The sequence below is a fragment of the Gadus morhua genome, chromosome 6 (genome assembly GCF_902167405.1).
Source record: "Gadus morhua chromosome 6, gadMor3.0, whole genome shotgun sequence".
Taxonomy (NCBI): domain Eukaryota; kingdom Metazoa; phylum Chordata; class Actinopteri; order Gadiformes; family Gadidae; genus Gadus; species Gadus morhua.
Window position 1 is genome coordinate 7,248,486 of NC_044053.1, and position 25,000 is coordinate 7,273,485.

At 48.3% G+C, this 25,000-nt stretch overlaps 1 protein-coding gene across 2 annotated transcripts in view; it reads left to right on the forward strand.

Annotated features, from left to right (window-relative positions):
* The window catches only part of kremen1 (kringle containing transmembrane protein 1), a 54,332-nt gene that overhangs the window by 7,336 nt on the left and 21,996 nt on the right, over positions 1-25,000 (forward strand). For both annotated transcript variants that reach the window (XM_030359689.1, XM_030359690.1), the window contains exons 2-3: positions 12,265-12,427; positions 19,595-19,686. In XM_030359689.1, the coding sequence (XP_030215549.1) occupies positions 12,265-12,427; positions 19,595-19,686 (255 nt within the window). The remainder of the gene's footprint in view (positions 1-12,264; positions 12,428-19,594; positions 19,687-25,000) is intronic.

Consider the following 25,000-nt stretch of genomic DNA (forward strand, 5'->3'; position numbering starts at 1 on the left):
TCGTTTACTTGTACAATCTGGGGTCCAATAAATGCCAAGATTAATATTATTATGCTTGACATTTATTTCCTGCACCTTCATTCCTAAACTTATGCTTCAGGATACCCACTCTAGTTTTAGCCCAACGACACAATCTCTGCCTTAGCAGTATGTACTGCAGCAATTGGGCGCCATCAACTGGAACAGACTTCAGGGCCCTTGTTTTCGTTTCCGAATTCTATTAACTCACAAACAATTGCCGTCATTATCTTAACCCAATTTAATTCATAGAAAATTGAATTCTATAATAACCGCAACGAACCCGAGGGGGGCAGAGCCTGCTATCTGTGTTTTGCATTGTTACTGTAATGAGTTGGAACAAAATGTTTTAGGCCTCAGGCGTATTTATTATAACAACAGCCATGCTGACCTCCCGCTACCCATCGAAATGCATTTCAGTGGCTCTTCTGAAATATAAAATGCATTTCGATGGCTAGCCTGAAACCAATGTCTTCTGAACAAATGTATTAATGAAAACCTAACATGTTATTAACTTCATTTAAGTGGGTATCCCGTATTTGAATGGTAAATGTCGGAAACATTGACAAGTGAGTTGTTTTCCGGAAACATCCTGTGGCTGAGATTCAGAGCAACCATATATTTTTGTGGCGGGCTGTTTTGAGTTTGCCAGAAGCATAACCAACAACCCGACGGTGGGATAGTGAAGAGCCACTGTGACCTGTCCGGCATGCTCTGCTTCTTTTTATAATCCCAGTTATGATTGGTCTTTGGCCATTGAGGTCAGTGCTCTCATGCTGAAGAGAGGGATGGCAAACCCCCCTAAAATAATAAAAATAAAAACGAGGAGACTCACTCAAAATGCTGTGTCGAAGGGCTTTTGTGTTTGGCTATAAACAGTTTGTGGCTGGGCAGGGAAATTGTCCCCTTTGACTGCGTACACTACAAGATATGTTTGCGTGCACTGACCAATCTGCCGAGACCAAGAAAGAGGACCACTAAGTGGACCTGCCCCAGAGTACAAGTCAGCATGGAGAGACTCTGGGCTATACGTTCGTAAGCCATAACAATGGAAAATGTTTTATTAAAGCAGGTTGCGAGGGGACGCACACAAATCTTAAATAAGTAGCTCAAACTAATATGTAGTGGACCGACTGTAAGGGCCAGATTCTCCTCAGTAGCTCAGAGAAATCCTACTCATGATGTACTGCAGGGAAACGCCTCGGCTGCACAACTCACAAACAAGCAATTGTCCCGAGAAGCGCTGGAGCCAGTGATGGCCCACTGCAACACGATGCTCTTTGAAAGAGGCCTGGAACTCAAAAGGTATGAAACTCAAGTCGCAGGGAGGCCCTGAGTTGGTTGTCTCTCATGTGCCCTAGGTGAATGCAGAATCCCTGAGGCCAAATCAAACTTGCTGGGCCCGCAGCAGCCTACGTGGCACCGGCCCCTACAGCTACAAGACATCCATGCGGGCTCCGTGATAGAATGGTGATGAAGGGTTAGGGGGAGCAGTCACACTCGGCCGGTGCCATGAAACACTATCTGCTGGCCGTCAATGGACTCCCAGTAATGGATCCCCTGTCCCAGGCAGGGCAGTGGGATGCCTCCCTGTCTTTTACCAGAGCCATCTGGTTCCCAGGACCACTGAGCTCTTCCCAGCTCTTCCCAGGACCACAGTGTAAAAGGATCGCTTTCACAGACAAGATGAGGAACTGGAGACTAGGAGGGGTTTTAAAGGGGTCTGAATAGGGAACACTTTGGTCCCCTCTCTTTATCAGCCCTTTGTGACATTGTTATTTTGTCCTGGGGACTAAGTTCTGATGCAGTGTATCCCCCCGACAATTAGTTATTTAATACAGTGGTAATGTGTTCCCTGCTCCCTCGCTGACCCGGTCAATCAGGGGAAACAATCAAAAGGAGTTTTCAGCATGTTAGAGTCCCCCGCCTCCTCAAGAAACCACAATGAACGCAATCTAGACATCATGATGAACATCTTTCTTTGTGATAGATATCCAAACCGCGGCAAAACCGGGCAAAGAATTAAGAGGATCTACTGTGGAAGGAGTTGGAGGTCAGATGTCTTAATTGCGGTGTAACCGCAGAAACAGGTCTTTTCTCGGCCATGAAATTGGATTAAAAGTTTAAGAAACCTAAACGCACCTAGGAATGCCGAAGGACCAGGGCAGGTACCTCCCATCTGTAGTTTGAGAACCAAACAAAACCATCCGTGGAACCTCTCTTACGAGGCCTGCCTCTCACCAAAGCACGCTACACGTTCATTGGATGCAGATGGAGGCATTTTTGTGATCCGCACATGGGGCCTGTTGAAGCACTGCTGGAGAAAACGTTGGTTCAGCTTTGCTGTTAAAAGAAGTCATTTCGGCTTCCTGTGATCACCCCAGATCCCCACGTCTGATTCCCTTCGTCATGGTCTAGTCCACCCTGGACCAGAGGCGGGGGGGAAAGTACATTGACGGTCAATTCCAGTGACTTTTCTCCTGGGCACATGTGGCTCAGAGCATTAGCTAGACCTTTCAAGATATTAAGCCAAGTTGGCAGCAAGCACTTTGAGCCATTATATATCTCATCAAAAAAGCTATTAGCGATTGGGGTGCTGCAACGCTGTGATTCTATGTATTATTTCGTTTTTATTTTACCTTTAAGGGTATGGCCTGGACCAAAGTCAAATATGATACACATCCTCTCATCATGAAGCCAGAAAATACAAGCAAGTTGTGAATCTCCTTACAACGATTTAGAATTCTACAGGGAAACAAAACATGGAGATGTCTTGGATAACAGTTCAACCCATTCCCTTGGGTTCAGATTAGAGTTTAATAGGTTCCTTTGGATGTTTCCAAATAAGTTTTGTTATGATCAATCAAATCTGGAACTGATCATTTGCTGGTTTCAGAGGCTGATAATAACTACAACAGCTAAACTGCATACCCGAAAAGCATGATTAAGGAAAGCAGTTTAAAGAACTGCATTTGTATACTAAAACAGAAAAATATGATCATTGTTTATGCAACGAAACATATATAGGACCCATTCCATTTACCTCACCATTTATTTAACACTGAGGACACATGGATCCAATCAGACCTAACAAAGTCAACCCCCTCACTGTAAACAGGCAGAGTCTTGTACGTTTCTAAATCTTCATGCAAATAATTTGCTGAACCACAAGAGTAAAATATTGGTGTGCTCTAGGGGACAAGCAGAAATGTAGGCCGTCAATATATCAAACATGCCTCATAACAGTCATCCGGCTTGAAGACATGAAGGGTGATTATGTAATGAATGAACTGAAATTGACTTAATTAACTCATCATAATAATAAGGCTCAGATAATAGGGCTACACGCCCATCTAATGACATTCTGAAGAAGAAATTAAATTATCTAAAAAGTATTAACCTGCCAACCATTTATTGAATGTATTTACCTATAATTAATCATTCCAGTCTGAACTTTAAGAAAAAAAAAGCTCAAGACAATGACACAGATATCAATCCGTGACCACCGCTTATCCCAAACCTTTGGGATAAGCGGAGAGAGAGAGAGAGAGAGAGAGAGAGAGAGAGAGAGAGAGAGAGAGAGAATCATTTCTGTTGGGAGGATGGTGTTGGTGTTGCTGGTGGACGATCTGGTCTCCGCACACATGTCCACGGAACACTGCGGACGGACGGACGGACGGACGGACAGTCCTTTTAGTTGGAACCAAAATCCCATATAATTAACATTCCTCACATGCCAGCTAACCTGAACACAAACAGAAAGATAGAAAACAGGTGTCTCATAATGACCCCCGCCCCCATCCTGCTCCCTCTCTCTCTGTCTCTCTGATAATTTTGCATGGTTCAGATCTTTCTGAGGTGTGTTGGCTCCGACGTCTATGCTTTGATGTTCGCTTAACACGGTTTGACAGGGAATGCCGGGGGGACCGTGTCTGGGCTGTGTCACCACACTCGATGGTTGTCACTCGAGACTCAAGGAAGGGGGAAAAAAGAATACACGCACACATGCTGGTATGGGTGTTGGGGGTTATCTTATTGCCTATCATAGAATGATAAATTGGTATTATTGCGTAATGGCAGTTCTGAGTCTGACTTCCAATTATTTTGCGGTTTGCTAGCGGCAGTCATGTCCGTAGGTTTGAATAACTCTTATCTGCAGCCATCACCGATGGCAGTTATGTTTGCTGTGTTTCAGTTGAGACAATGACAACCTTTTGGCATTGAGCCAAACGGAAAACAAGGGCAAAGGACCGGCTCACAAAGAACTGAACGGCCAGTGCCTCACGGGTAGCGTTACTTTGGTCCACCTTTTGTGTACGGTCTGAAATTAAAGGGCTGTTCAAATGGTCTGTTCAACTGAGTGTTCCCTTGGGGGGGGGGGACACATTGAACTGAACGTTCGGAGATATACAATGGAGCCGTGAAATGGAGACAGAATATCTTACGCATAAGTAGCGTTCCCATGAATCGCGTCTGTGAGCGATAAACATCGCCGAGTTGTTTGTACCCTCGATGGCAGCCTGCATACTGGATGTGTTGTGTCGGTTCTGTCTGAAGACGGAACTTCCTCCTTCAGAGACCACGCTATTCTTAGGGCCACAGATTAGAGGGTGATTGTTACACGCAATAGAATGTGGGCTACTGCTATAAAACACAGAAGGGTGCGCACACACAAACGCACACACACACGCGCACGGTTAGTGCATACTGGGCACACATCCACACACTAATTACATTAAAGTGATTCGCGGGTGAGAATGACCGGTGGTACAAAGGGCCTTCTGTAAGTGCGCGCATGCAAGCTTGTGCGTGCGTGTGCACGTGCGCATTTACGGGGTTAGTCAGGGGGGTTGCCTCTGTTCTTGCACCCTCATTGGATCTATTTTGAAACACCGGAACTTCTCGACGGATGCAGATTGCTCCTTTTCTTTCATACTGTAAGTTCAGGGGGCGGGATGGGGGCTGTGCAGTGGTTGCGTTTATGCCGCTAGATATTCGTGCCTATTACTGATTGCCTTGTTTGTCTGTCCATTCGTGTGTGTGTGTGTGGGCGGGTGGGGTGTGTAGCTATGAGGAAGAACAAATGGGGGGGGGGGGGTTGGAGAGGTAGGGAGAGGGACAGGAGGGAACAGGAGCCATAACTAGACTTGATGCATGGTTTGCCGCCGCGTCAGGGAGCATCAGAGTGCACCATGGTTAACAGGGCTATCGTTTTACCCTGTTCAGACACTGGAGGAACAAATAAATAGGAAACTGTGGCCCAAAAGGCCCCATGTTGTCAGGTCTGGCACCAACTGGGATGTCTGTTGCACATTGGTGCACCATCCCCCCACCTCCCTCCACCACCACCACCACCACCACCACCACCACCACCACCACCACCAGCTCTCCTTTAATCCCACGTCGGTTGTTTGTGTGATTGCGTGGAGGCCTGTCACACAGCTGCACCGGGGAGCCTCTGAGGATGGAACCGTCCCCCCAGTGCTGGTGTCCCCATTGCCACTGGTGTGGTTGGAGTTTTTTGTGTTTTGCTGTTGCTGTCCGGGGCCGGGTGGGTTGTGTCGGACCCCTGTGCCTTAACAGCAGTGTGAGGCAACCCCGGCCGACCGATGTCTTTACAGTTTTCTAATTTTGTGTCTTTTGTCGCACTTTTGATAAAAACAACAAAGTAAAACATGCCCGTTTTCCGTTTTCTCTCCGACAAAGCACCCCTCCATTCGTCCTCACTTTGTCTTCTTCTCCTGTATGTCTTCTTGGGGGAGACTGATTGTAACTCCCCCTGCTCCCCCTCCCTCCCACACACCCTTCCCGCCTCCCCCTGGCCCTGCGCGGTGTGTCGTGTTTACCTCGGTGTCAGAGTTGGTTTAGCGTGAGCTCAGTGGCGTGTGCTGAATGTGCGTGAGATTTCCCCTCTCTATTTGTTTAACCCTATAACCCTGTCTGAGTCTTTATGGAGCGGTGGGACTGTGTGTCTGCGTGTCTGTATGTCTGTGTCTGTGTGCGTGTGTTTGTGCGTGTGCTTGAATGTGTGTGACACACGTGTTTGAATGAAGATGTGTGTGCAAGTGTGGTCTTGTGCGTGCCAATTTTTGTGTGAACACATGCATAAGCGTGTGTGTGTGTGTGTGTGTGTGTGTGTGTGTGTGTGTGTGTGTGTGTGTGGATAAGCAGAGGAGACCAGGACGGCGTTGGAGGTGAAGCAGCTCTTAATCAAGTGCAGAGCGGTTGGCCCCGCTCCACCGGGGCAAGATGGCCGCCGTGCATCAGTACGGTCCGTCTGAGTCGTAACAGATTGGGACACCAGCCGGGGCCTGTGCTCTGTCAGCCTGGCCGCTGCTCTCAATCCCCGGGGTGTCTTTCAGTAATTCACGTGCTGAACCGCTGCTCTGAGCTCAGAATCGCCTCCCTCTCCTCCCTAAAGCCCACCCGCCCCCAAACATAAGTGTCCTCTGGCTGTCAAATCTTATCAGGGGGTTCCTTCCCCTTCTTCTTGGGAAACACGGACAAGGTGGATGTCGGATCTGTCAGCTGACAGATAGTCCGTCGTGTATATCAGGACGAGACGCTTGGCAGTGGAGTGAGTGGAGGCAAAACCTTTCCTGCTTTTAAATTGCTGGAAGAAATAAAACGTCAAACACAGGAGAGCATTTTCTTTATTTTTTTGGTGGCGGCGTTGATCCCATATTTGGCTTGAGGTTCTGGACCTACATTAGGCTATTTCCATTACAGGCCGAGATAATAGGGGCTGCACGGGAATTAGATGCAGCTCTGTTTTATGGGGTCTATAAGCCAGTCGCTTTGGCAAGGGTCCTGGTAGGTCTGTGGCTACCGCGGTGCTGGACCGGAGGGGGCTTTTACTTTGGAGGTTGGCACTGTTGTGCCCCCGAGAAGCCATAGTAGTGGTGGTTTTTGTTTAAGCTATTTTAGGGAATGAATGGGACCTAAGTTTATGGCTCCAGTTATCTGGGGCCACGAGCGATGACAAAAGCATCAAACGGCTGGAGTAATTGGAAAGCAGCGCTGGTTAAATGCTAACCGCTGTTGATGTCATTCTTAGGGAGGTTTCCCTCTCTCCTACTCATGGAGAATCACATGTTTCTTCTTTTCCTTCGGGGTGTGCCCTTTCATTGACTTTCCCTGGAGTACGGAGGCTTAAGAGCAACAAATGTCTTTTGCTTACAGAACGAGAGGAGAGCTACTCGGCGGCGAAGTAGAGAGAGAGGAGACATGCCAGAATATGTGACATTACGTCCGGGCGATGTGATTCAAACCGTTCCTTCCTTGAGAGTGATTGGTGATAATGAAAGCATGACTGACAGCCTTTTGAACCACTCATCCGCCCCTCGCCCCCCCCCCCCCGATCCAACTATACTGCTCCCCCCGTAGCCCCCGCCCCTCCCACTCATAGTCCGACAGCTCGTTTTATGTGGGAGTGGATTATGGCGGGCATGTGGGGAAGCAGTGCCCCCTCTGGTGTGGTCTGGTACTGTCGACTTGGCCACATTATCGCCAGGCTGTCCCCTTGACACAATTACCACTATTGCTTTTGGGATATCGTTCTTTTCCAGGAACTGAAATCCAATATGGCTCCTTTTTTTTTCCGCTAACAATAAGTCATACAGTCATCACATCCGAACTTCCCTGCAATACTTAATTTTTTTTATTTTTAGAACTTTCCGAGTTCCTGGATTGTAACACGTTAAAGGCCAGTCCGTGGGTTACGCTGAAGTGAGCCAACAGTATACGAGTGTGAGCGTGGTCATGTAGATTACACCAGCACTTCCCTCCTACAATGGCCTCCTTCTGTGTAATGCCATTATATTATTACTCATGCGGCAAGCCCGCGAGGCCGTCCCATGAGCTCCAAGCGTATAATAAAGATGGAAGGAAGCTCTTTATGTCAGCCCTCGACGAGGCAGCAGCCGTCTGTAATTAGCATCGCTTTTCAACCCTGGCGTAGCCGACACAACACATACGCACTTTACGCATGCGCTTGGCGTGACAACGCAGAGGAACACTCCGAAAGGGCGGTGCAGCGCAGTCTGTCGGCATCCGTGTGTTGCAGTTGAACTAACTTTTAGTATTGACTCCCCCCCCCCCCCCTCCCCAACTTCCCCACCCACCTACCCACCCGGTCTGCCTCTTCATCAACCCTATACCCTCACCACCACCACCGCTGTTTGTAGTTCTGGCCTGCCCACCTCATTCACAAATCATTAGGCAGAGACCCCTGCAAACATAATGACAGGGCCGAGTGTGTGCCCATATTGTGTGTTTGGAGCGTCAGTGCACGTCCGTGTGAGGGGCTCAGTGCACGTGTGTCCTAGCATGCATGTGTGAATGCGTGCATGTGCGTGTGGGTGTGTTTTGTGTGTGTGTGTGTGTGTGTGTTTGCATGTGCATGTACATGTGTGTGTGCGTGTGTGTGTGTGGGGGGGGGTATGGGTATGTATGGTTCCCTCTTTAGGGTTGCAGGGGTGGTGCAGTATTTTGTGGCAGCAGTCCAGGGCAAGTCACCTCCCTCCCCTCCCCCCCTCGCCACTCCAATCCTATCCCTCCTCCTCCTCCTCCTCCTCCTCCTCCTCCTCCTCCACCTCTTTTTCCCGGACTCTTTCTATTTGTGGGTCTGCGTCTGCTTTATAAGGGAAGGACTGTGTGTTTTCCCCCTTCTACTTCTGCTGGCAGTCTTTAATACCGCAGCTCTGGTTCCCATCAGCGCCTGCGATGAGACCACAAGAAAGCCCCGGCACCACCCCCCCCCCCACGTGCCCAGGGTGCGACCGTCTCCCAGTGACCATGAGAGGGGGGGGGGGGGAGGGGGAGAGCACCCCACAAACCACGACAGCTTCTGGTGTGTGTGTGTGTCTGTGTGTGTGTGTATGTGTGTATGTGCTCATTACGGGCGTGCACGTGGTACTCTTGACGGATGTTGCGGGCCCCGGACCGCAGGGTCCCCTCCGTCCAACTCCATCCATTCGTCTTTCATCCATTTATTTATTTCATTTCTTTTTTTTTTTTTTACGATGTCCTCCTCCCATATCTCGGAGCGCCGTGCGGTTCCGCTGCTTCCCCTTCTCCCCAACGGTGCCCTGGAACCACATCAACCCGCCCACCGCATTGCTCTCTCGCCGACCCCCTCCACACACTCAAACCTCACCTCAGCCCCCCCCCCCCCCCCCCTCTGCTGCTCCGGTGGCTGCGGAACCGTTGCCGTGTTTACCATCTCGTCCTGGAAGGCTACCGCCGGGCAGGGCCAGATGACCGCCGTCCCCCCAGGAAAGAAAACGAAAACTACCCCCACCCACCCAACCCACGCTCTTCAACGAAAGGCAGGGGGGACGTTCACAAAGTCGTTAAGTTCTGATTTTAAATGTTTGCGTTTTTCTTTTGCGTTTCTCTTTGGTGTGTCCTCTTCAATACATTTCACGATCTCTCCACAACCAGCAGCCGCGGACCCAGCCCAGTGTGGCTCTGGCGAGGGTCGGTGTTTGAAGGACGTGAGCTCATTGGGGATGCAGTCCGTCGCACCGTCTGATGTAATCTGGGGCGACGGGGCCGGGCTCAGCCCTGATTACTTTGGGAGGGAAAGTGAGTCGTGATCGTCTTCTCCTCCCGGGAGCGGTGTCTCCTTCGCAGTCGGACGGCCGCACTCCGGAACGGAACATGTGACTGGAACATGTCAACGGAACATGTCGACGGAACAGGGGCCCTAACAACGCACACTTAAAAAAACCATGAATAATGTGTCATAATAAATAAGGGCCATCAAAAAACATCCCCGCGTGGGATCCAGTTCTCTGTGAAACTGGGCACTCGAGAATCCATTTTTGTGAGTATTTTTATAAGAAGACATGTTCCCATGGCGATGAGTTAAACATCACCCTCTGCAAGTCGCGTTGGAAATCTGTAATATATGTCTCGGTGTCTCAAATTGGTCTATTGCCATTTAACTCTCTGTAACACACGCACACACAACCCCCCCCCCCCCCTCCCCCCACACACACACACACACACACACACACACATACACACGCACAACAATTTACATGCAGGCACATTTACACACATTCGCACACACACACACACACACACACACACACACACACACACACACACACACACACACACACACACACACACACACACACACACACACACTACAAACACCTGCCATGCAGCCATTTGTCTGTCAGATTTGTGTATGACAGGTCTTTTATTGAACACACCCGCATGCAGCACACACACAGACAATTTGGCCCTTCTGAAGCCTCTTTGTCGCTAGGTCTCATGTTCCACTCGATCGACACTCAGGTGGTTTCATGAAGAGATGGCGGCAGATTCTTTTGTGTGCCGCGGCCAAATTAATTAATATCATCGAGAGGAGACAACGGAGAGCCAATATGAGTAATATAAAGTGCATAATTACAGGCCCGACGCTTTCTGCGGGTGATCCGCTGTCAGCCGAATGATGAATCAACCCTGGAACAAGAAGGGACTGAAGCAACTTTAATTAAAAGCTACTTTTAATTTGTCATCAGACGGCGCTGAGGAAATATGTGTGTGTGTGTGTGTGCGTGTGTGTGTGCGGGGGTTTGGATAGGAAGCGAAGGGGATTCTTTTGTGATTTATTGTGTTTATGTATCTATTTTATTAATGCATACTTACGTTACCCACTTGGACGATACATTACTTGGCCACCGTGATTCAATGTGATTAAATGAAATGGAATTCTTTCATTCGATTTCTAATAAGAAGGATGAAACATTCTGCGGAATATAATACAACTGCAGTAATGGAAGGGATGTAGTTGAACCAATAGTTTATTGTTTTGGCATTGTAGGAGAAAATTATTTTTACAGCAGGATCGGCAACGTACTGGACTTTCACTGTATGTGAACACAAAAGCATGTATTGAAAAGAATGCGGTAAATCAAATGTGTTTTATTCGCCTATACGCTGGAGAAGCAGTTTGGCCTGAATGCTTCCCTTTCTCCACTTGTCAGAGGAAGAGCAGAGTTTAAAGAGGGATGACATGTGATGGGATGGCCAGCGCGGGGAACACAGGACAGCGGGGGACAAAATAACATGACGGCAGAGGAAGATGATTCCGAGCAAATGTGGAAACTCTTGTCGCGGTAAATCAGTCTAGCTCCTACAGACCCCAATGGCAGTCCCATTGCAAGGAATGAGCTCATTGTGAATGGAGCCAGTGATGAAAGGGACCTGTGATTGGCTAACAGCATATTAACAACAAGGCCCGGCGCGACCAGCCAAAACGGAAAGACTTTTATTTAGATTCTAAGTGTTATTATCCGATTTTTCCTACGATAAAACACGGTAAAACGACTTTTCCTAATGACTTATGGAAAGCAGCATTCACTTCACACGATGTCAAAACACATCGATCTCGTTTTTTGATCAACAAGCAAAGCCCTTGTTGAAATAAATCTTCTTTCCTCTAAACCCTCCCTCAGTTTCCCCTGGCGCAGAAGACCATGTGATTGGCTGTTGAAATAACAAGCACCTGCATGCTGAGTAATCATGATGACAGCAGTCTATCAAACAGAAATTGATATTATTCCAGGTTGATGTAATTATGGCAGGAAGTGAGTCAAGGCAGTTGGATTAGTCTTAATGGGCGTCCCCCCCCGGGACGCAGATCAGTGATGGCCCCTCTGGCTCTCATCACACGCTCTTAAACTGTCCCAGAGAGGAAAAGTAAAGTCAACTATTGTTAACCTTGGGATTTATGCTTTATCCCCCCTCTCTCTCTCTCTCTCTCTCTCTCTCTCTCTCTCTCTTGCTCTCGCTCTCGTTCTCTGTCTCTTGCTCTCTCTCTCTCTTTCTCTCTCTCTCTCTCTCTCTCTCTCTCTCTCTCTCTCTCTCTCTCTCTCTCTCTCTCTCTCTCTCTCTCTCTCTCTCTCTCTCTCTCTCTCTCTCTCGCTCTCCACAACAGGCCTACAACATTAATCATCTGATTCTAACACCATAAGCTGAGTCTAGATATAATCATCTCGAAGGCCTATTGACTGTGAACACACAACCTACAATAATACAATTGCAACGATCCCGGAGCAGTGAAGTCAAACCAGATTTCTATTCATTCAGCTGCTCCATTAACCACTGCCTATTACCCGCCCGCTTAAAACCGCGCCCAGAGCGTTCAGTCCTTATCGACCTCAAGCGCTTTATCACCGACATTACATTTGATTGTAAATCTCTTCCTCTCGTTCTCCTTGTTTCCAGAGTGCTTCACCGCCAACGGAGCCGAATACAGAGGCTTCCAGAACCAGACGAGCCTGTCGGGAGGGAAGCCCTGCCTCTTCTGGAACGAGACCTTCCAGCACCCCTTCAACACCCTCAAGTACCCCAACGGGGAGGGGGGCCTGGGCCCTCACAACTTCTGCAGGTAGGGCCTGTCCACTCCACACGCACCCACACAGATACCACACACACAGACCCCTCCAGACACCGCAGCAGCCTGCTATCTGGGACGAGGGATCATGGTTCGCTGGGTGACCTCCGCATGGGGAACAACCTGTGGCTGGTGATTCATACACAACACAAGAAATTGCTCGAACCCGCGCCGAGGGGGTTGCACAGATGTGCCAGAGGCCTCCTTCGGAACGCTGACGTTGATTCATGATTCCCAGCGGGGCTCAAGTACCCGCGACAAAGCCGGGGTCTCTGTGGTGAATAATTCAAAAGCAGGGCAATAAAAAAGGCGACAGGCAGGCAGGAGGTCCCTGTCGATGTGGAAAGTGTTTAGACACATTGGACCGTGGAGGCATCCACTTGTGAATGTTTGAGCATGGTGCCTCCACCACCACCACCACCACCACCAGCAGCACCACCACTAACGCCACCCCTAGCCGAGCCTTTAGCCTTTGTCATCACACTGAGGCGCCCAGGCTTGGAAGAGTTTGTTCGAGCAAATCTCTCCCGTTTCTTCTCCAATGGAATGTCATGGGTGAAGGGGAGGTTGGGGGGCGGGGGGAGTGGGGGTGGTTGTAGCGGGGGGACATGGTGGTGGCGAGCTCAGGCGCCGAGAAACCCCATCTATTTGTCATTCACGCTCGATGTGCGACTGTCAGTGTTTGCATGCATGGCCCGTCGGAGTTTGTGTATCGGTTCTGCGCCACACTCTGCGTTCGTGACTGGGTTCAGCCCCCGACGGAGACTTCCAGAACAGTGGCTTGGACCAAACAGTCAAAGCATAGCAGCGAGCTGGACGTCTCCTCCCCCCCCCCCCCCCCCCCCCCCCCTTAAAAAGCCTCTGAAACATTTCTCCAAGTCACGGTTGTAAACTTGTAAGGAAACAATGCTTTGATGTGGCGTTTGTTCAGATTTGTTTTTACTTGGCCCAGTTAGGAAGTCACAAAATTTATTTCAGTGAGATGTGCGCAAAAGATCAAGGGCTGCTGCAAAACTCAAATAAAACGTGATGTGAACTGGAGAAAGGAAATTGCGATCCTTTTATTTTGTTGTTTTGATTTCGGCCATTTATTTAAAGCTTCTTTAGAGGTTAACCAAGACGGAGTTTGACTTTGTAAAAATAACAAACATTGCAGACTTATCGTTTTTCACATCATAGACGGCTATGATTTGTCCAATAAATGATTTCAATTAAATGATCAAAGCCGTAGGCTAAAAACAATTGTAACCAAAATACATATTGGTAGACCAGCAATATCCCTTTATACGATCCTTACACCATAATACCCACTAGGCTTTGACTGCAAACAAACAGAATGTGGCCCTCAGTCTAGCCACAACAACAACCATACAGGCACTTGCTTTAGGTGCTGCAGTAAGTAACACATCCAGATCAGGGTTCCCTAAGTGGAAAGTTGTCTTTGAACTCCTCTTTCGTCCTTTCACCAGCCTTTAAGACGAGGACTACAGTGGAAACTCACATCCAGATGCTTTGAGAATATGATGTGCAAACTTTGTGTCTTTACATCTATGGGTGCATACACAAAATTCAAATATCTAGGAGAAGGGGTAGAGGGTGGTGTTGTGGTCTGGTGAACGGAAGGTGGCTGAGAACTTTTTGTTTCATCCCAGAGTCGGGTCAGATGCTGGACAGACGTTTTTACTATAGCATAGGCCTTTATTGTCCGTTTCAACATGGATCGGATTTTCCCGGATCATCATAGACTGTTCTATTTTAAGGGTCTAGAGTGTGCATGTGTTTGTGTGTGTGTGTGTGTGTGTGTGTGTGTGTGTGTGTGTGTGTGTGTGTGTGTGTGTGTGTGTGTGTCTGTGTCTGTGTCTGTGTCTGTGTGCATTTGCTCTTGCATGTTTGTATGTGTGCATGTGCACATGCGCTCGCATGCTTGTTGTGTGTGTGTACACAACCATGTGTGTGTGTGCGCATGCATGCGTGCATGTGTGTATTTGTACATACATACACATGGGAGTCCGTGCAGTTCTTTGAGTATAGGCCGAGCTTAGAAGACAGTGAAGCAGGTGCCTTTGAAGGGGTCGTTAGTCTCAGGGCAAGAGGACAAGAAGTGGGGATCATAAACCCTTTTCCCATCCCTTCCTCAGCGCTTTCCCCCCGGGCTGATTTAGGAGTGAGCGCTCTATGACAGTGCTTGAGAGACAGCCCTAATCGCTCCACACATTTCATCTTTATGGCCCCCTATAAAGGAGCCTCATGAAAGCACTGGGCAGAGGGGAAATGTCACATAACACCTCCCCTAAACCCGCCGCTACCCCAGCATCACCAGAGGAAAAGGAAAAGAAGGCATTGAAGGTGAACAGCTCCTGTGACCCCAGCATGACTTTGCAGCCCAACCCACATCGCAGGGGGATCCCAGGTCTTCTAAAGTGGAATTATTTTGCACTGTTCAGGTCTTTTTACCCTAGGCTCTGACTTATTTGATTGTATACTCTTGAATCCCATTCCGTTCCCTATACCTTTTTATTTTGTGGAATGGTGTGGTGTTGCTTGTCAATGTCTTGCACGGCTTGGCAGGCGATTTCCCTAGTGTTTATAGTCAAGTGTGCATTCATCATTCATCGCCAACTCTTCGAATGGCTTTCCACTGAAGTTGCTAACAATACTGTGTGTGTGTGTTTATGTTGTATAAAATATGTTCAGTTGCAGGGTATGTTCCCTTCCCAAATCTGTAATCTGTAGGAACCACTAAATCAACATCATCACCATAATATGATCCTCCGGTAAAGCTGTGTTTAGAACCAAACATGCTCCTCCAGCAAGGCGTTTATACGGGGAGAGAGATGAGGGAGGAGAGATGAGAGAGATGCCTTACAGATGTACTCCTCTAACGCGTCGCTTGGGGCGGTAATGCAAATGCACTTGCGGGGAGTGATGAAACCCCGCCATACCTCCCAGTTTAAAAAGGCCTGTGCTCCATACCTCTGTTCTAACTCAGTTTCATGTAAAGGACTTTGATGAGGTTTTCGGTTATCTTTTGTGGCTGAGCACTGCTTGGGATACGATGCACAATTTAACAATTCAGGTATGTCGGGAAAACGCTTTTTGGACAGCAGTCAGCAGCCAGCAGTCAGCAGCCAGCAGTCAGCAGCCAGCAGCAGATGTCTGCAGCTCAAGAGACCAGATTGAAGTCTGCGAGGCATGTTGCAGGCTATCTTCGGCTCTGATCTGAGGCGCTGTGCGGCTGTGACTGCGAGCGAAATGAGACAATCAGTGAGTGTAATTGTGCCAATTAAGTGTCTAAACCTCCGCTGGGATCCAGCTCTTTGCGCCGGCAGTTCATGCAAGCTATGGCACGACCGTGTGTGTGCACAATACTGCCACATGCCCATGAGTAGATCAACCACTACATGCACACGGAGGCAGACACACACAAATGCAAACACACACACACACACACACACACACACACACACACACACACACACACACACACACACACACACACACACACACACACACACAGACACAACCACGTAAGGCTCTTTCATGCACGGACCCATACACGCACACAAACACACACACAAAGTAACTTGCACGCACACACACACACACACACACACACACACACACACACACACACACACACACACACACACACACACACACACACACATGCACACATGCACAATGACATGCAAGTAAAAAACAAGCAACCATATTCGTTACTTTCATACAAACAGAAAAGAAACGCATGCAAATGAAAAAAGTGACTCAACCGTGCAAAACAAAACACTAGGACAAAGACAGGACACAGACAAAACAAGTGTAAACATACACCTACCTTACCGACATACATGAAAGAGATGCAAATGCAAACATGCAAATGGGACAGAATCACACATATGCTAGCATGATGACCCCACTGGCTGCTGCAACACAGAGCAAACCCATGTGATCAAAGGGAGGTTTACAATACAAACAGCCACACTCATGGGGCACTTCCTTGAATACGAACTCGCACACCTCCAAGACGTGACCGTTTTTCTCTTTCATGTCGGTTGGACTGTTCACCTCCGCTTCGTAGAATAGGCCAGTTCCCCGCCCCCGGGTGTCTGTCACTGTGCACAATACGGAATAAGCTATTCTGTGTGTGTGCGTGCGGAGATGTGCATGTGTGCTGCTTGTGTATGTAATGTGTTTGTATGTTTGCGTGTGGGTGTGTTTGTATCTGTATGTGCGTGCCTGCATGTGTTTTGCGTGCCTGCGTTTGTGTGAGAGATTAAGCCCGGAAAGCCTGCAACTTTAGGAGTTCAGAGGGAGAGAATGAATGGAAGTGGATAATGACCCTTCTAAATGTGTGTATAATAAAAGTGTGAATGCGAGGCTATCCTTTTGCAGCGACGGGTCGCAGTCTATGTTTGACCCCTGGGGGGACGATTAGTCCTGCACACAAAGCAGCACGGATCATTGGATCAGTGGCTGTCTCGTCTCCCCAGTAGGACTATTGTTCTGTGTTAGCACGCCAAATCTGAAGCTAAAGAGGCAGACAGAAATGCAGGTAAAACGAGGCAAGGGAAAACAAGTGTGTGTGCGTGTGTGTGTGTATGTGTGTGTACCTACATGAGAGTATGTTTGTGTGTATGTGTACTTGTCGGTATATGTGTATACCCATGTGTGTATACACGTGTGTGTGTGTGTGTATGTACGTACATGAGTGTGTGTGTGTGTGTGCGTGTGCGTGTGCGTGTGTGTGTGTGTGTGTGTGTGTGAAAGAGTAAGAAAAAGTAAAGCATGAAAGTGTAAGAAAAACAGAGAGGGAGGGATGGGGAGAGAGAGAGAGAGAGAGAGAGAGAGAGAGAGAGAGAGAGAGAGAGAGAGAGGGGGAGGCTGTATGATTGGGATGATGGAAGGTGTGTAAGAACTATTGTTTACTTTTCACGGGATGTTTTTGTTGACTTACTTCAAACTGTCAGTTACGGTATTTAATCTTCTTTTTAAAGAGAGAGATAAAGAGATAGGGAGGGAGGGATGGACGAGGGGACGGTGGGAGGGACGATGCTAGTTGTGCCGGTGGTGGAGTTTATAGAGAGGTGGAGTGAGGGAAGAAGGGAGAGAGGGGGGTGAGGGTGATGGTGGAGGTCTGAAGAGAGAGAGAGAGAGAAGCCAAATGTAATCCAACTCTTAAAGGCTGATACTCATCCTTGTCTTTCAGTGCGGCAGTAACAGTAACAGCCTCAGGCCCAGCAAACAGGTGTCTGCTTCCAATCAGGGCTGGGGAAAGACACAGAGCAGATCCCAAGTCGGGGTGTCGGAACCCACCGGGAGAAACCGGTTAGGGTCCTCGGAGCTTCGCAGTGGTCCGGATGGAGCCTGATTAAAAACACATGAGCAGCCTTGCTTGGTGTTTTTTTGTGAAGCCTTCGGGCGAAACGATAATAGATTGAAACGAAGTACAAGGCAGTTGAGATTGAATACGAGTACACTTCTCTTCTTACACACGGATACAAAAGCAGATTCAATCCGGTAAAAGATTGTAAACGAAATGAAATGCCTTAAAAGGCATTTCTTTTAAGGCCTTTTTAAGACCCGGACCAGCCTACATCTCTGCTACAAATACAAAAAAATAAACCACAGCTAAACAGCGTATCTTAGGACCGGGGGAAACCCAGCAAAGTGTTCAAGATAAGATAAGAAAAAGAGAGGGAAACACCCTTCACAATCTCCAACACAAAAAGAGGAAACACAATAGCGCGCTGCTCCGGGGGTCTTTGATGATAGACGCTACAGTGAGCCGTCCAAGCGGAGACAAGCACAGGTTTCCTGTCGTCCCCGGCAGAGGAGAGGAGCAGTCCTGTCATCTGAGAAGGGCCCTGCTCTTTGTCAGGACTGTAGTTTGTGTTTTTTTAGTCTACATTACGGCTAAAAATAGTCAAGGAAATTGCTAAAGGATGCTTTTAAGCCTTGGAGTTGACTTGGAGTTGTGGTCGAGTTGAGGAGTGGATAAGCAGTTTGTATATTTTTCTTTCTTTCCCTCATTTACGATTGACATTTTTAGCAATCGTGATTATTACAAACACAGTCCCAATAAATTCCAGAGAGTTCCGTGTAATAAGTTGAATATCTTAACGGTATCCATAAATTATGAACAGAACGAAACAAATTCACATTCACATTTTCACAGTCATTTTCACACAACATTCATAAGTTTGTCAGTGTCTGGTTGAGTGGCGCTTGTCACGTGTATTCACTGTAGGAGGCCGCCTCAAGTTTCCCACCATGCGTTTAGTAAGTGAACCTGGTGATGTTGGGGCCGTGTGTATGTGTGTGTGTGTGTGTGTGTGTTGGGGTGCAGGGGTCCACATTTGAGGATGGATTCAAAGCACCGTGATGAGGATGAAAGGGGACCGTGAACTCAAACAAAGACTCCCCCCATCAGACCGACGGGCCCCTCCGTCAGGGCTGTGTCTGGACCACAACAAAGGTCCCACACAAAACCAGAGCCCAGGCCCACAAACACACACACACACACTCAAACACACACACACACACACGCAAACACACACACTCACACACACACACACACACACACACACACACACACACACACACACACACACACACACACACACACACACACACACACACACACACACACATATTCAGACAATCACGCACGCACATATTCAGACAATCACGCACGCACTCACAATACACAAAGGCACACACACACACACACGCACATGCACGCACACATGCACACATGTGCATGCACAAAACTCAGGCATGCACATCACACACACTCAAACTCACACACACACACACAACCCCTTTGTGGAGGGGTTATTGGTGTGTCTCATGACTGACAGGTGTGGCCAGGCTTGGGGTGTGCCAGAGAAGAGACTATCTGGAACATCACACGCTTTTAGGATTGTGCCCAAAGGCATGCTGGGTAGGAATGATTGACAAACCAGAGATCATTTCCCAGTGAAATGTGACAGGTATACAGCCCCTTTGCTGGCATTGTTTTTGTATGCACACGTCTCTCGTCCTCTTGCCTCTCTTTCTGCCTTTACTGATCCTCTCTCTTCCTTTGTTTCATTCATCCTCTCTTCCTGCATCTACTCCTTCATCCCTCCTCCTCTTCCTCTGCTGTTTCTATGGCTACAGGAACCCAGACCGTGACGTGCAGCCGTGGTGCTACATCGCTGACAACGAGGATGGGATCTACTGGAGATTCTGCGACATCCCCACCTGCCAAAGTAAGAGCGGCCATGATTACCTCCTCCTTCTTTATCTCCGTCAACCATAACTCCTTCCCCAATGACTCTATCCCCTCTCTCTCTCTCTCTCTCTCTCTCTCTCTCTCTCTCTCTCTCTCTCTCTCTCTCTCTCTCTCTCTCTCTCTCTCTCTCTCTCTCTCTCTCTCTCTCTCTCTCTCTGTCTCTTTCCCTCTCGCTTTCTATCGATCTCTTTCTCTCTCTCTTTCTCTCTCTCCCTCACTGTCTACCACTCTCTCTAGCTCTACTTCTCCCTCACTCTCTATCTCTCTCTTCTGTACTCACTCTCTCTGTCCCTCTCTCCTTCACTCTCCGGCCTGGGGCCTCAACCCAGGGTGTTACCATTTGGCACGGCTGTGCTCATCAGCTTGTTATGAAAAGCTTGTATAGTTGGGATGGCCTTTGCACAGCTAGTATCGTCTAAAAAATGCTTCTAATTGCCTCCCGTCACACTTTCCTCTGTTGTGCCCGGGCCTGCATTCTCTTTAATGTGAGCTGTCAATCACTGGAGTAAGAGAGAGAGAGAGCAAGTGAGTGAGTGAGGGGGAGGGTGGGCAAGTGAGTGAGTGAGTGAATCAGTAGGTAAGTGAGTGAATTAGTGGGTCGGTAAGTGAGTGAGTAGGTAACTTGGTGAGGGAGGGAGTTTTTGTGTCAGTGTGTGTGTGTGTGTGTGTTTGTGTGGGTCAGTGTGTTACAGTGAATAAGTCAGTGAGTTTGTGAGTGAGTGAGTGAGTGAGTTAGTGAGCGAGTTACTAGGTTAATGAGTGAGTGAGCAGGTTAGTAGAAAGGTTAAGTCGGGGAGGATGGGCAGGCCAAAGGAGGGAGTGGACAACTGGGTGAATGAGGGTGTCTGGGTGTGGCTATGTTATCCTTGTATCCTGTAGTCCTACTTTGAGTGCAGCGGATGCATCACTGCATGCATGGATACAAGTAGCTCTGTTCATGTTTGTTAATGGTTAGTAAAGCATAAGTGCGCTTGATCACATTGTTGACACATTGATTCATGTGTGTGTGTGTGTGCATGCACGCGCACACACATTTGCACACACCCATTTATCCAATTTCGGTGTCGCTCTGTGTTGGATCATGATATTCAGCCCGACGCTGTGTTTGTACTGGCGTCGAGGCGACCGTTGAGTTCCTCCTGCTACTGATATAGTGAGCAGCCCCACATAGCAGCCCCCGTCCGTTATCCACAGAACCGGGCTTCCGGCGCTGCAGAAAGTTCGGGAGGAGGCAGAGAAACAGTGCAACAACCCAACCACAGCATGTCAAAGAGCCATCCTGAGATGCGCCTGAAGGTTGTCACAGGATTAGTGAAGACCTCAACGGAGTGTGCTCGACCGCCAGGGCCGACGGCAGTGACGCTCCTCATTCCCGTCGTGTGATACGTTTTCCATAAAGGTTTCTGACAAGGACAGTTTATTTTTTACTTTGTCCTGCAAAAATGGGCCCATCATAAAAACATTGTCGCCTGGATAGTTTCACCGACTTTGTTTTGTTACGTTGTTTTTCCGTTTATTCATTGAGCTCTTACTCTTTTTATGACCACAGGCGAGGAGCCAGCTAAATTCTTTGCCTGTGCAAAGTGCGTTTAGCTGGAATGTTACATAAAGTGAAATAAAAGGAACTTTTAGCAGTCCCTCAGACGTTGCCTTTGTTCCAAACGTTTGATGTTGCGCATGTGATCCTGGAGGCTTGATTCTTCCTCTGTTGGGACTTCCGTGAGGTACTGGGAGCTTTTGAAGAGTTGCTTTCCCTCACGAAAGCCACCTCTACTGTTTCATCACCGTGTTCTCGCTGAAGGTACGGTTGAGAGCTGATTGAACTCAAGTCTCTTGTGTCCCGTTAATGTACTTCACGGGCACATCCATGGACATGTGTCACTACGTTTGTGTGCACATGTGCGTGTCTGTGTGGTTCCTCCAAACATCGCACTTCCAACTGACCTATTTCACACAAGTGTCCATTAGGGATGTGCGCCTGCCTGTATTTGCGTTTCTTTGTATATGTGTGTGTGTGTGTGTGTGTGTGTGTGTGTGTGTGTGTGTGTCTGGGCCATTCCTCCCCCCCTCTCTGGGGTATAGAGTGGCCGGACAAGGCTACACCAACCCTGTCTGGAGCCGCATCCGCCTCTTATCTCGGGTGAAAATTAGGCCAATCTTTTGTACCCACTATGGGGTTTCCATGCATAGTGTTTTTTGTTGTTGTTGTCTACGCCCCAGTGCTGCACAGCTTTGAAACCGGTCCTTGTTTTTTCATCTGGCCAACGGCTAGAAGCATCACCCGTATCGGATGCTGCACGGAACGCACGCTTCACCCTTTGTCTGCTGTACGGAGGTCCGCACACCCCTGATATATAAGAAGGGGTGTGTTTGCTGCAGACTGTGTTGGGAGACAACAGTGAGAGACGGTTTTGTTTCGCCCCCACCGGCCACGTCGGCCTGCCCCAATGTCACCACGTGGTAAACTCACCTTCTGGCAACAACAGCCGCTCTTCTCCGTCGCTCGCGATCCCCTCCATCTGTTGTGTCCGGAGAGAGAGAGAGAGAGAGAACAGCCGCCTCCCAAGGAGGAAATGAGCTGATGCTCTGCAGTCCAACTCACTGTGGGGTGGTTGGGGAGGGAGGGAGGGAGGGAGGGAGGGAGAGAGAGAGAGAGGGAGAGAGAGGGAGAGAGAGGGAGAGATAGAGGGAGAGGGAGAGGGAGAGAGAGAGAGAGAGAGAGGGAGAGAGAGAGAGAGGGAGAGATAGAGGGAGAGGGAGAGGGAGAGAGAGAGGGGGGGGAGAGAGAGAGAGGGAGAGAGAGAGAGAGAGAGAGAGAGAGAGAGAGAGAGAGAGAGAGAGAGAGAGAGAGAGAGAGAGAGAGAGAGAGAGAGAGACATTGATTGATGGAAACCCGTGTTCCTTGGCGGCGGTGAAGGGCCAGACGGAAAAAGGCCGACCGCCATCTTTGTTATCCCCTCGGCCTGACCGTTTGTTTGGTCTGGGTTTTGTGTTGCTTACCTCTTCCCCGGCCTGTGAGTGACGCAGTGTTGACGGTGGTTCAGCTGCTCTGAGGGAACCGAGCGGCGGAGCTGCCAGGCGGCGAGGGTGGCTAGCGCCTCTCTAGCGTCTCGCTGTATGCCACCCTGGTTTCGGGGGGGGGGGGGTGGGGGGTTTGGAACTCCCTGGTGGTGTGGGCCCGTGCCAGGGTCCGTGCCAGGACGCCAGAATCACACAGTCTGTCAGCGTGGAAATTATAGTGCACTGCTCCCTCCCAGGACGGGGATATGGTGAGATAATGAGAAGACTGGGGAGTCTGGACGCTACCAATCGACGTTTCCGGTCACGGCTGTTCCTGAGGCTCTTTCCCATGCGGCCGAAGTACTCGGCTTACCATAACCTTTTTAGCTTTTTAGAGTTAGCAAGCTATTTATCAAAAAAGTTCACGAGTTCATTGCGGTGATACAAAGCGACCAGTCGGAGAAAGAACACACAATACTTTTTAAAATGTTCACCATGCAGTAGATACTCTAATAGTTCTTATGATTGAGAGTGGGTTCATACGTTCTGTGAACCCCTAACCCCTCTTCTGGGGCCCTATTGATCTGCTCATGACTCAGATAGGGTACTATTAGTCCCCTCCACTAAGTGGAGTTTCGGCAGTTCTTGGGCAATAGCCTCATCACATCCTTGTAAACAACAGAAGACATTTGTTGTTCAACAAGAGCAAAGAAACTGTTGCTAAGCAATTTTCCCTGTTTTATTGATACAGACAATGCTTGGGAACGTCGAAAATCGATTTACAAATCTCTGAGCTGATCCCTGCTTTTGCAAACAGTATCTAATTTAAACCGTTATAGAGAAACATTTGTAGTATAAATAATTGCAAAGAAATCGAATTGGCTATCTCTGTCCTTGAGGAAATCAAGAAAGATCATTTCACTAATTTCAGTCTTAGAAATCAATCTTTTTATTTCACTGTATCTTTCTCACTATCTTTACCGCTGTGTGCGTGTGTGTATGCATGAGTGCGTGTGGGTTTACGAGTGTATGTGTGTGTGTGTGTGTGTTTGTGTCGGTGTATGTGACAGAAAGTTAGTTAAAAGAAGCATAGGAAAATGATGGACAAGAGGCCCTGTCTCTCTTTGAATCTCTTCGTACCTGCATTTCTGTACCTCTCTCAAGCACGTACCCTCCTTATTGGATGGGTACATCATGTTGCATGTTACGAGCGGAACGGAAGCCATGACAAGTGATGATACTTCTATGATAGGGACACCTTCTCCCCACGACGTGCCCAAGACACATCAACTTTGATGTCGATAATCTGATAACTATTCTCTAAACAATACGAGACAGTCAGAGCTGGCTGTTTTCTGGCTGGTTTCCTCTGCGGAAGGCGTCCGGGAGATGTTTTGATTGAATTTCTTAACACTAATGAGGAGACATGGCTTGACGGCGGACTGGAATGTGTCCCATTTTCATGCCCTTATAACCCTGATGTTATTTGAATCCACATGATTTTAATCAATCACTTGTGTTTATTGAAACTAATTTGCAAGTAGGCATGAGAGCAGACTCTGAGGAAGTCCCAGCATGTTTAATAAAGGCCTTTACTTTACTTTTCACTTGTGTAATCTACTTAATCTTCCCTAACGGCAATTATCGTCATTAGGTTACCGTTGCTGTTTTGTGTTTCCCGTAAGAAACAAATCCTGTCTGTTCTGACATTGACAGTTGATTTATGGCCTTACCCCTTCAACCTGCTTGCTTACTTTTTGAATACATTTTACTATTTGAGGCACACTTGATAAGGCTTGTCCTTCACAAAAGTCTCTGCAGTCTCTGAACCGTGCGCCACACAACCTTTTGGCATTCCCCTAAAACCGCACCTAGATGACGAACGGCAAATAGCTATAGGCCTTTTGCCACCAGGTCTGATCAAAGCGTCGCATTCATTTAAAACATGTGATGATGTGGACATTTAGTGTTCCAAAACGTTCCTCTTTTGTACCAATGATATTTCTTTTTAATTCCATTGTTTTTCAAAAGTCTTTGCTAAAGGCAGTGTGGTTGCATTAAGACGCATGCACTTATGTGGCAGCGCTCCTCCATCGACCTGTTATGATGGGTAAAACGCAGCGATTGCATGTCCCCACGGGGATTAATAAAGAATTTATAACAATTTTCCACGCCGATCGCTGAACAGGTGTCCTTAGTTCCGCCCCACGGATTCCACAGGTTCAAACACAATTAAAATGAGCGGCGGGCCAAATCATGTTAATGCCGGGCTCCAACGCAAACATAGGAGG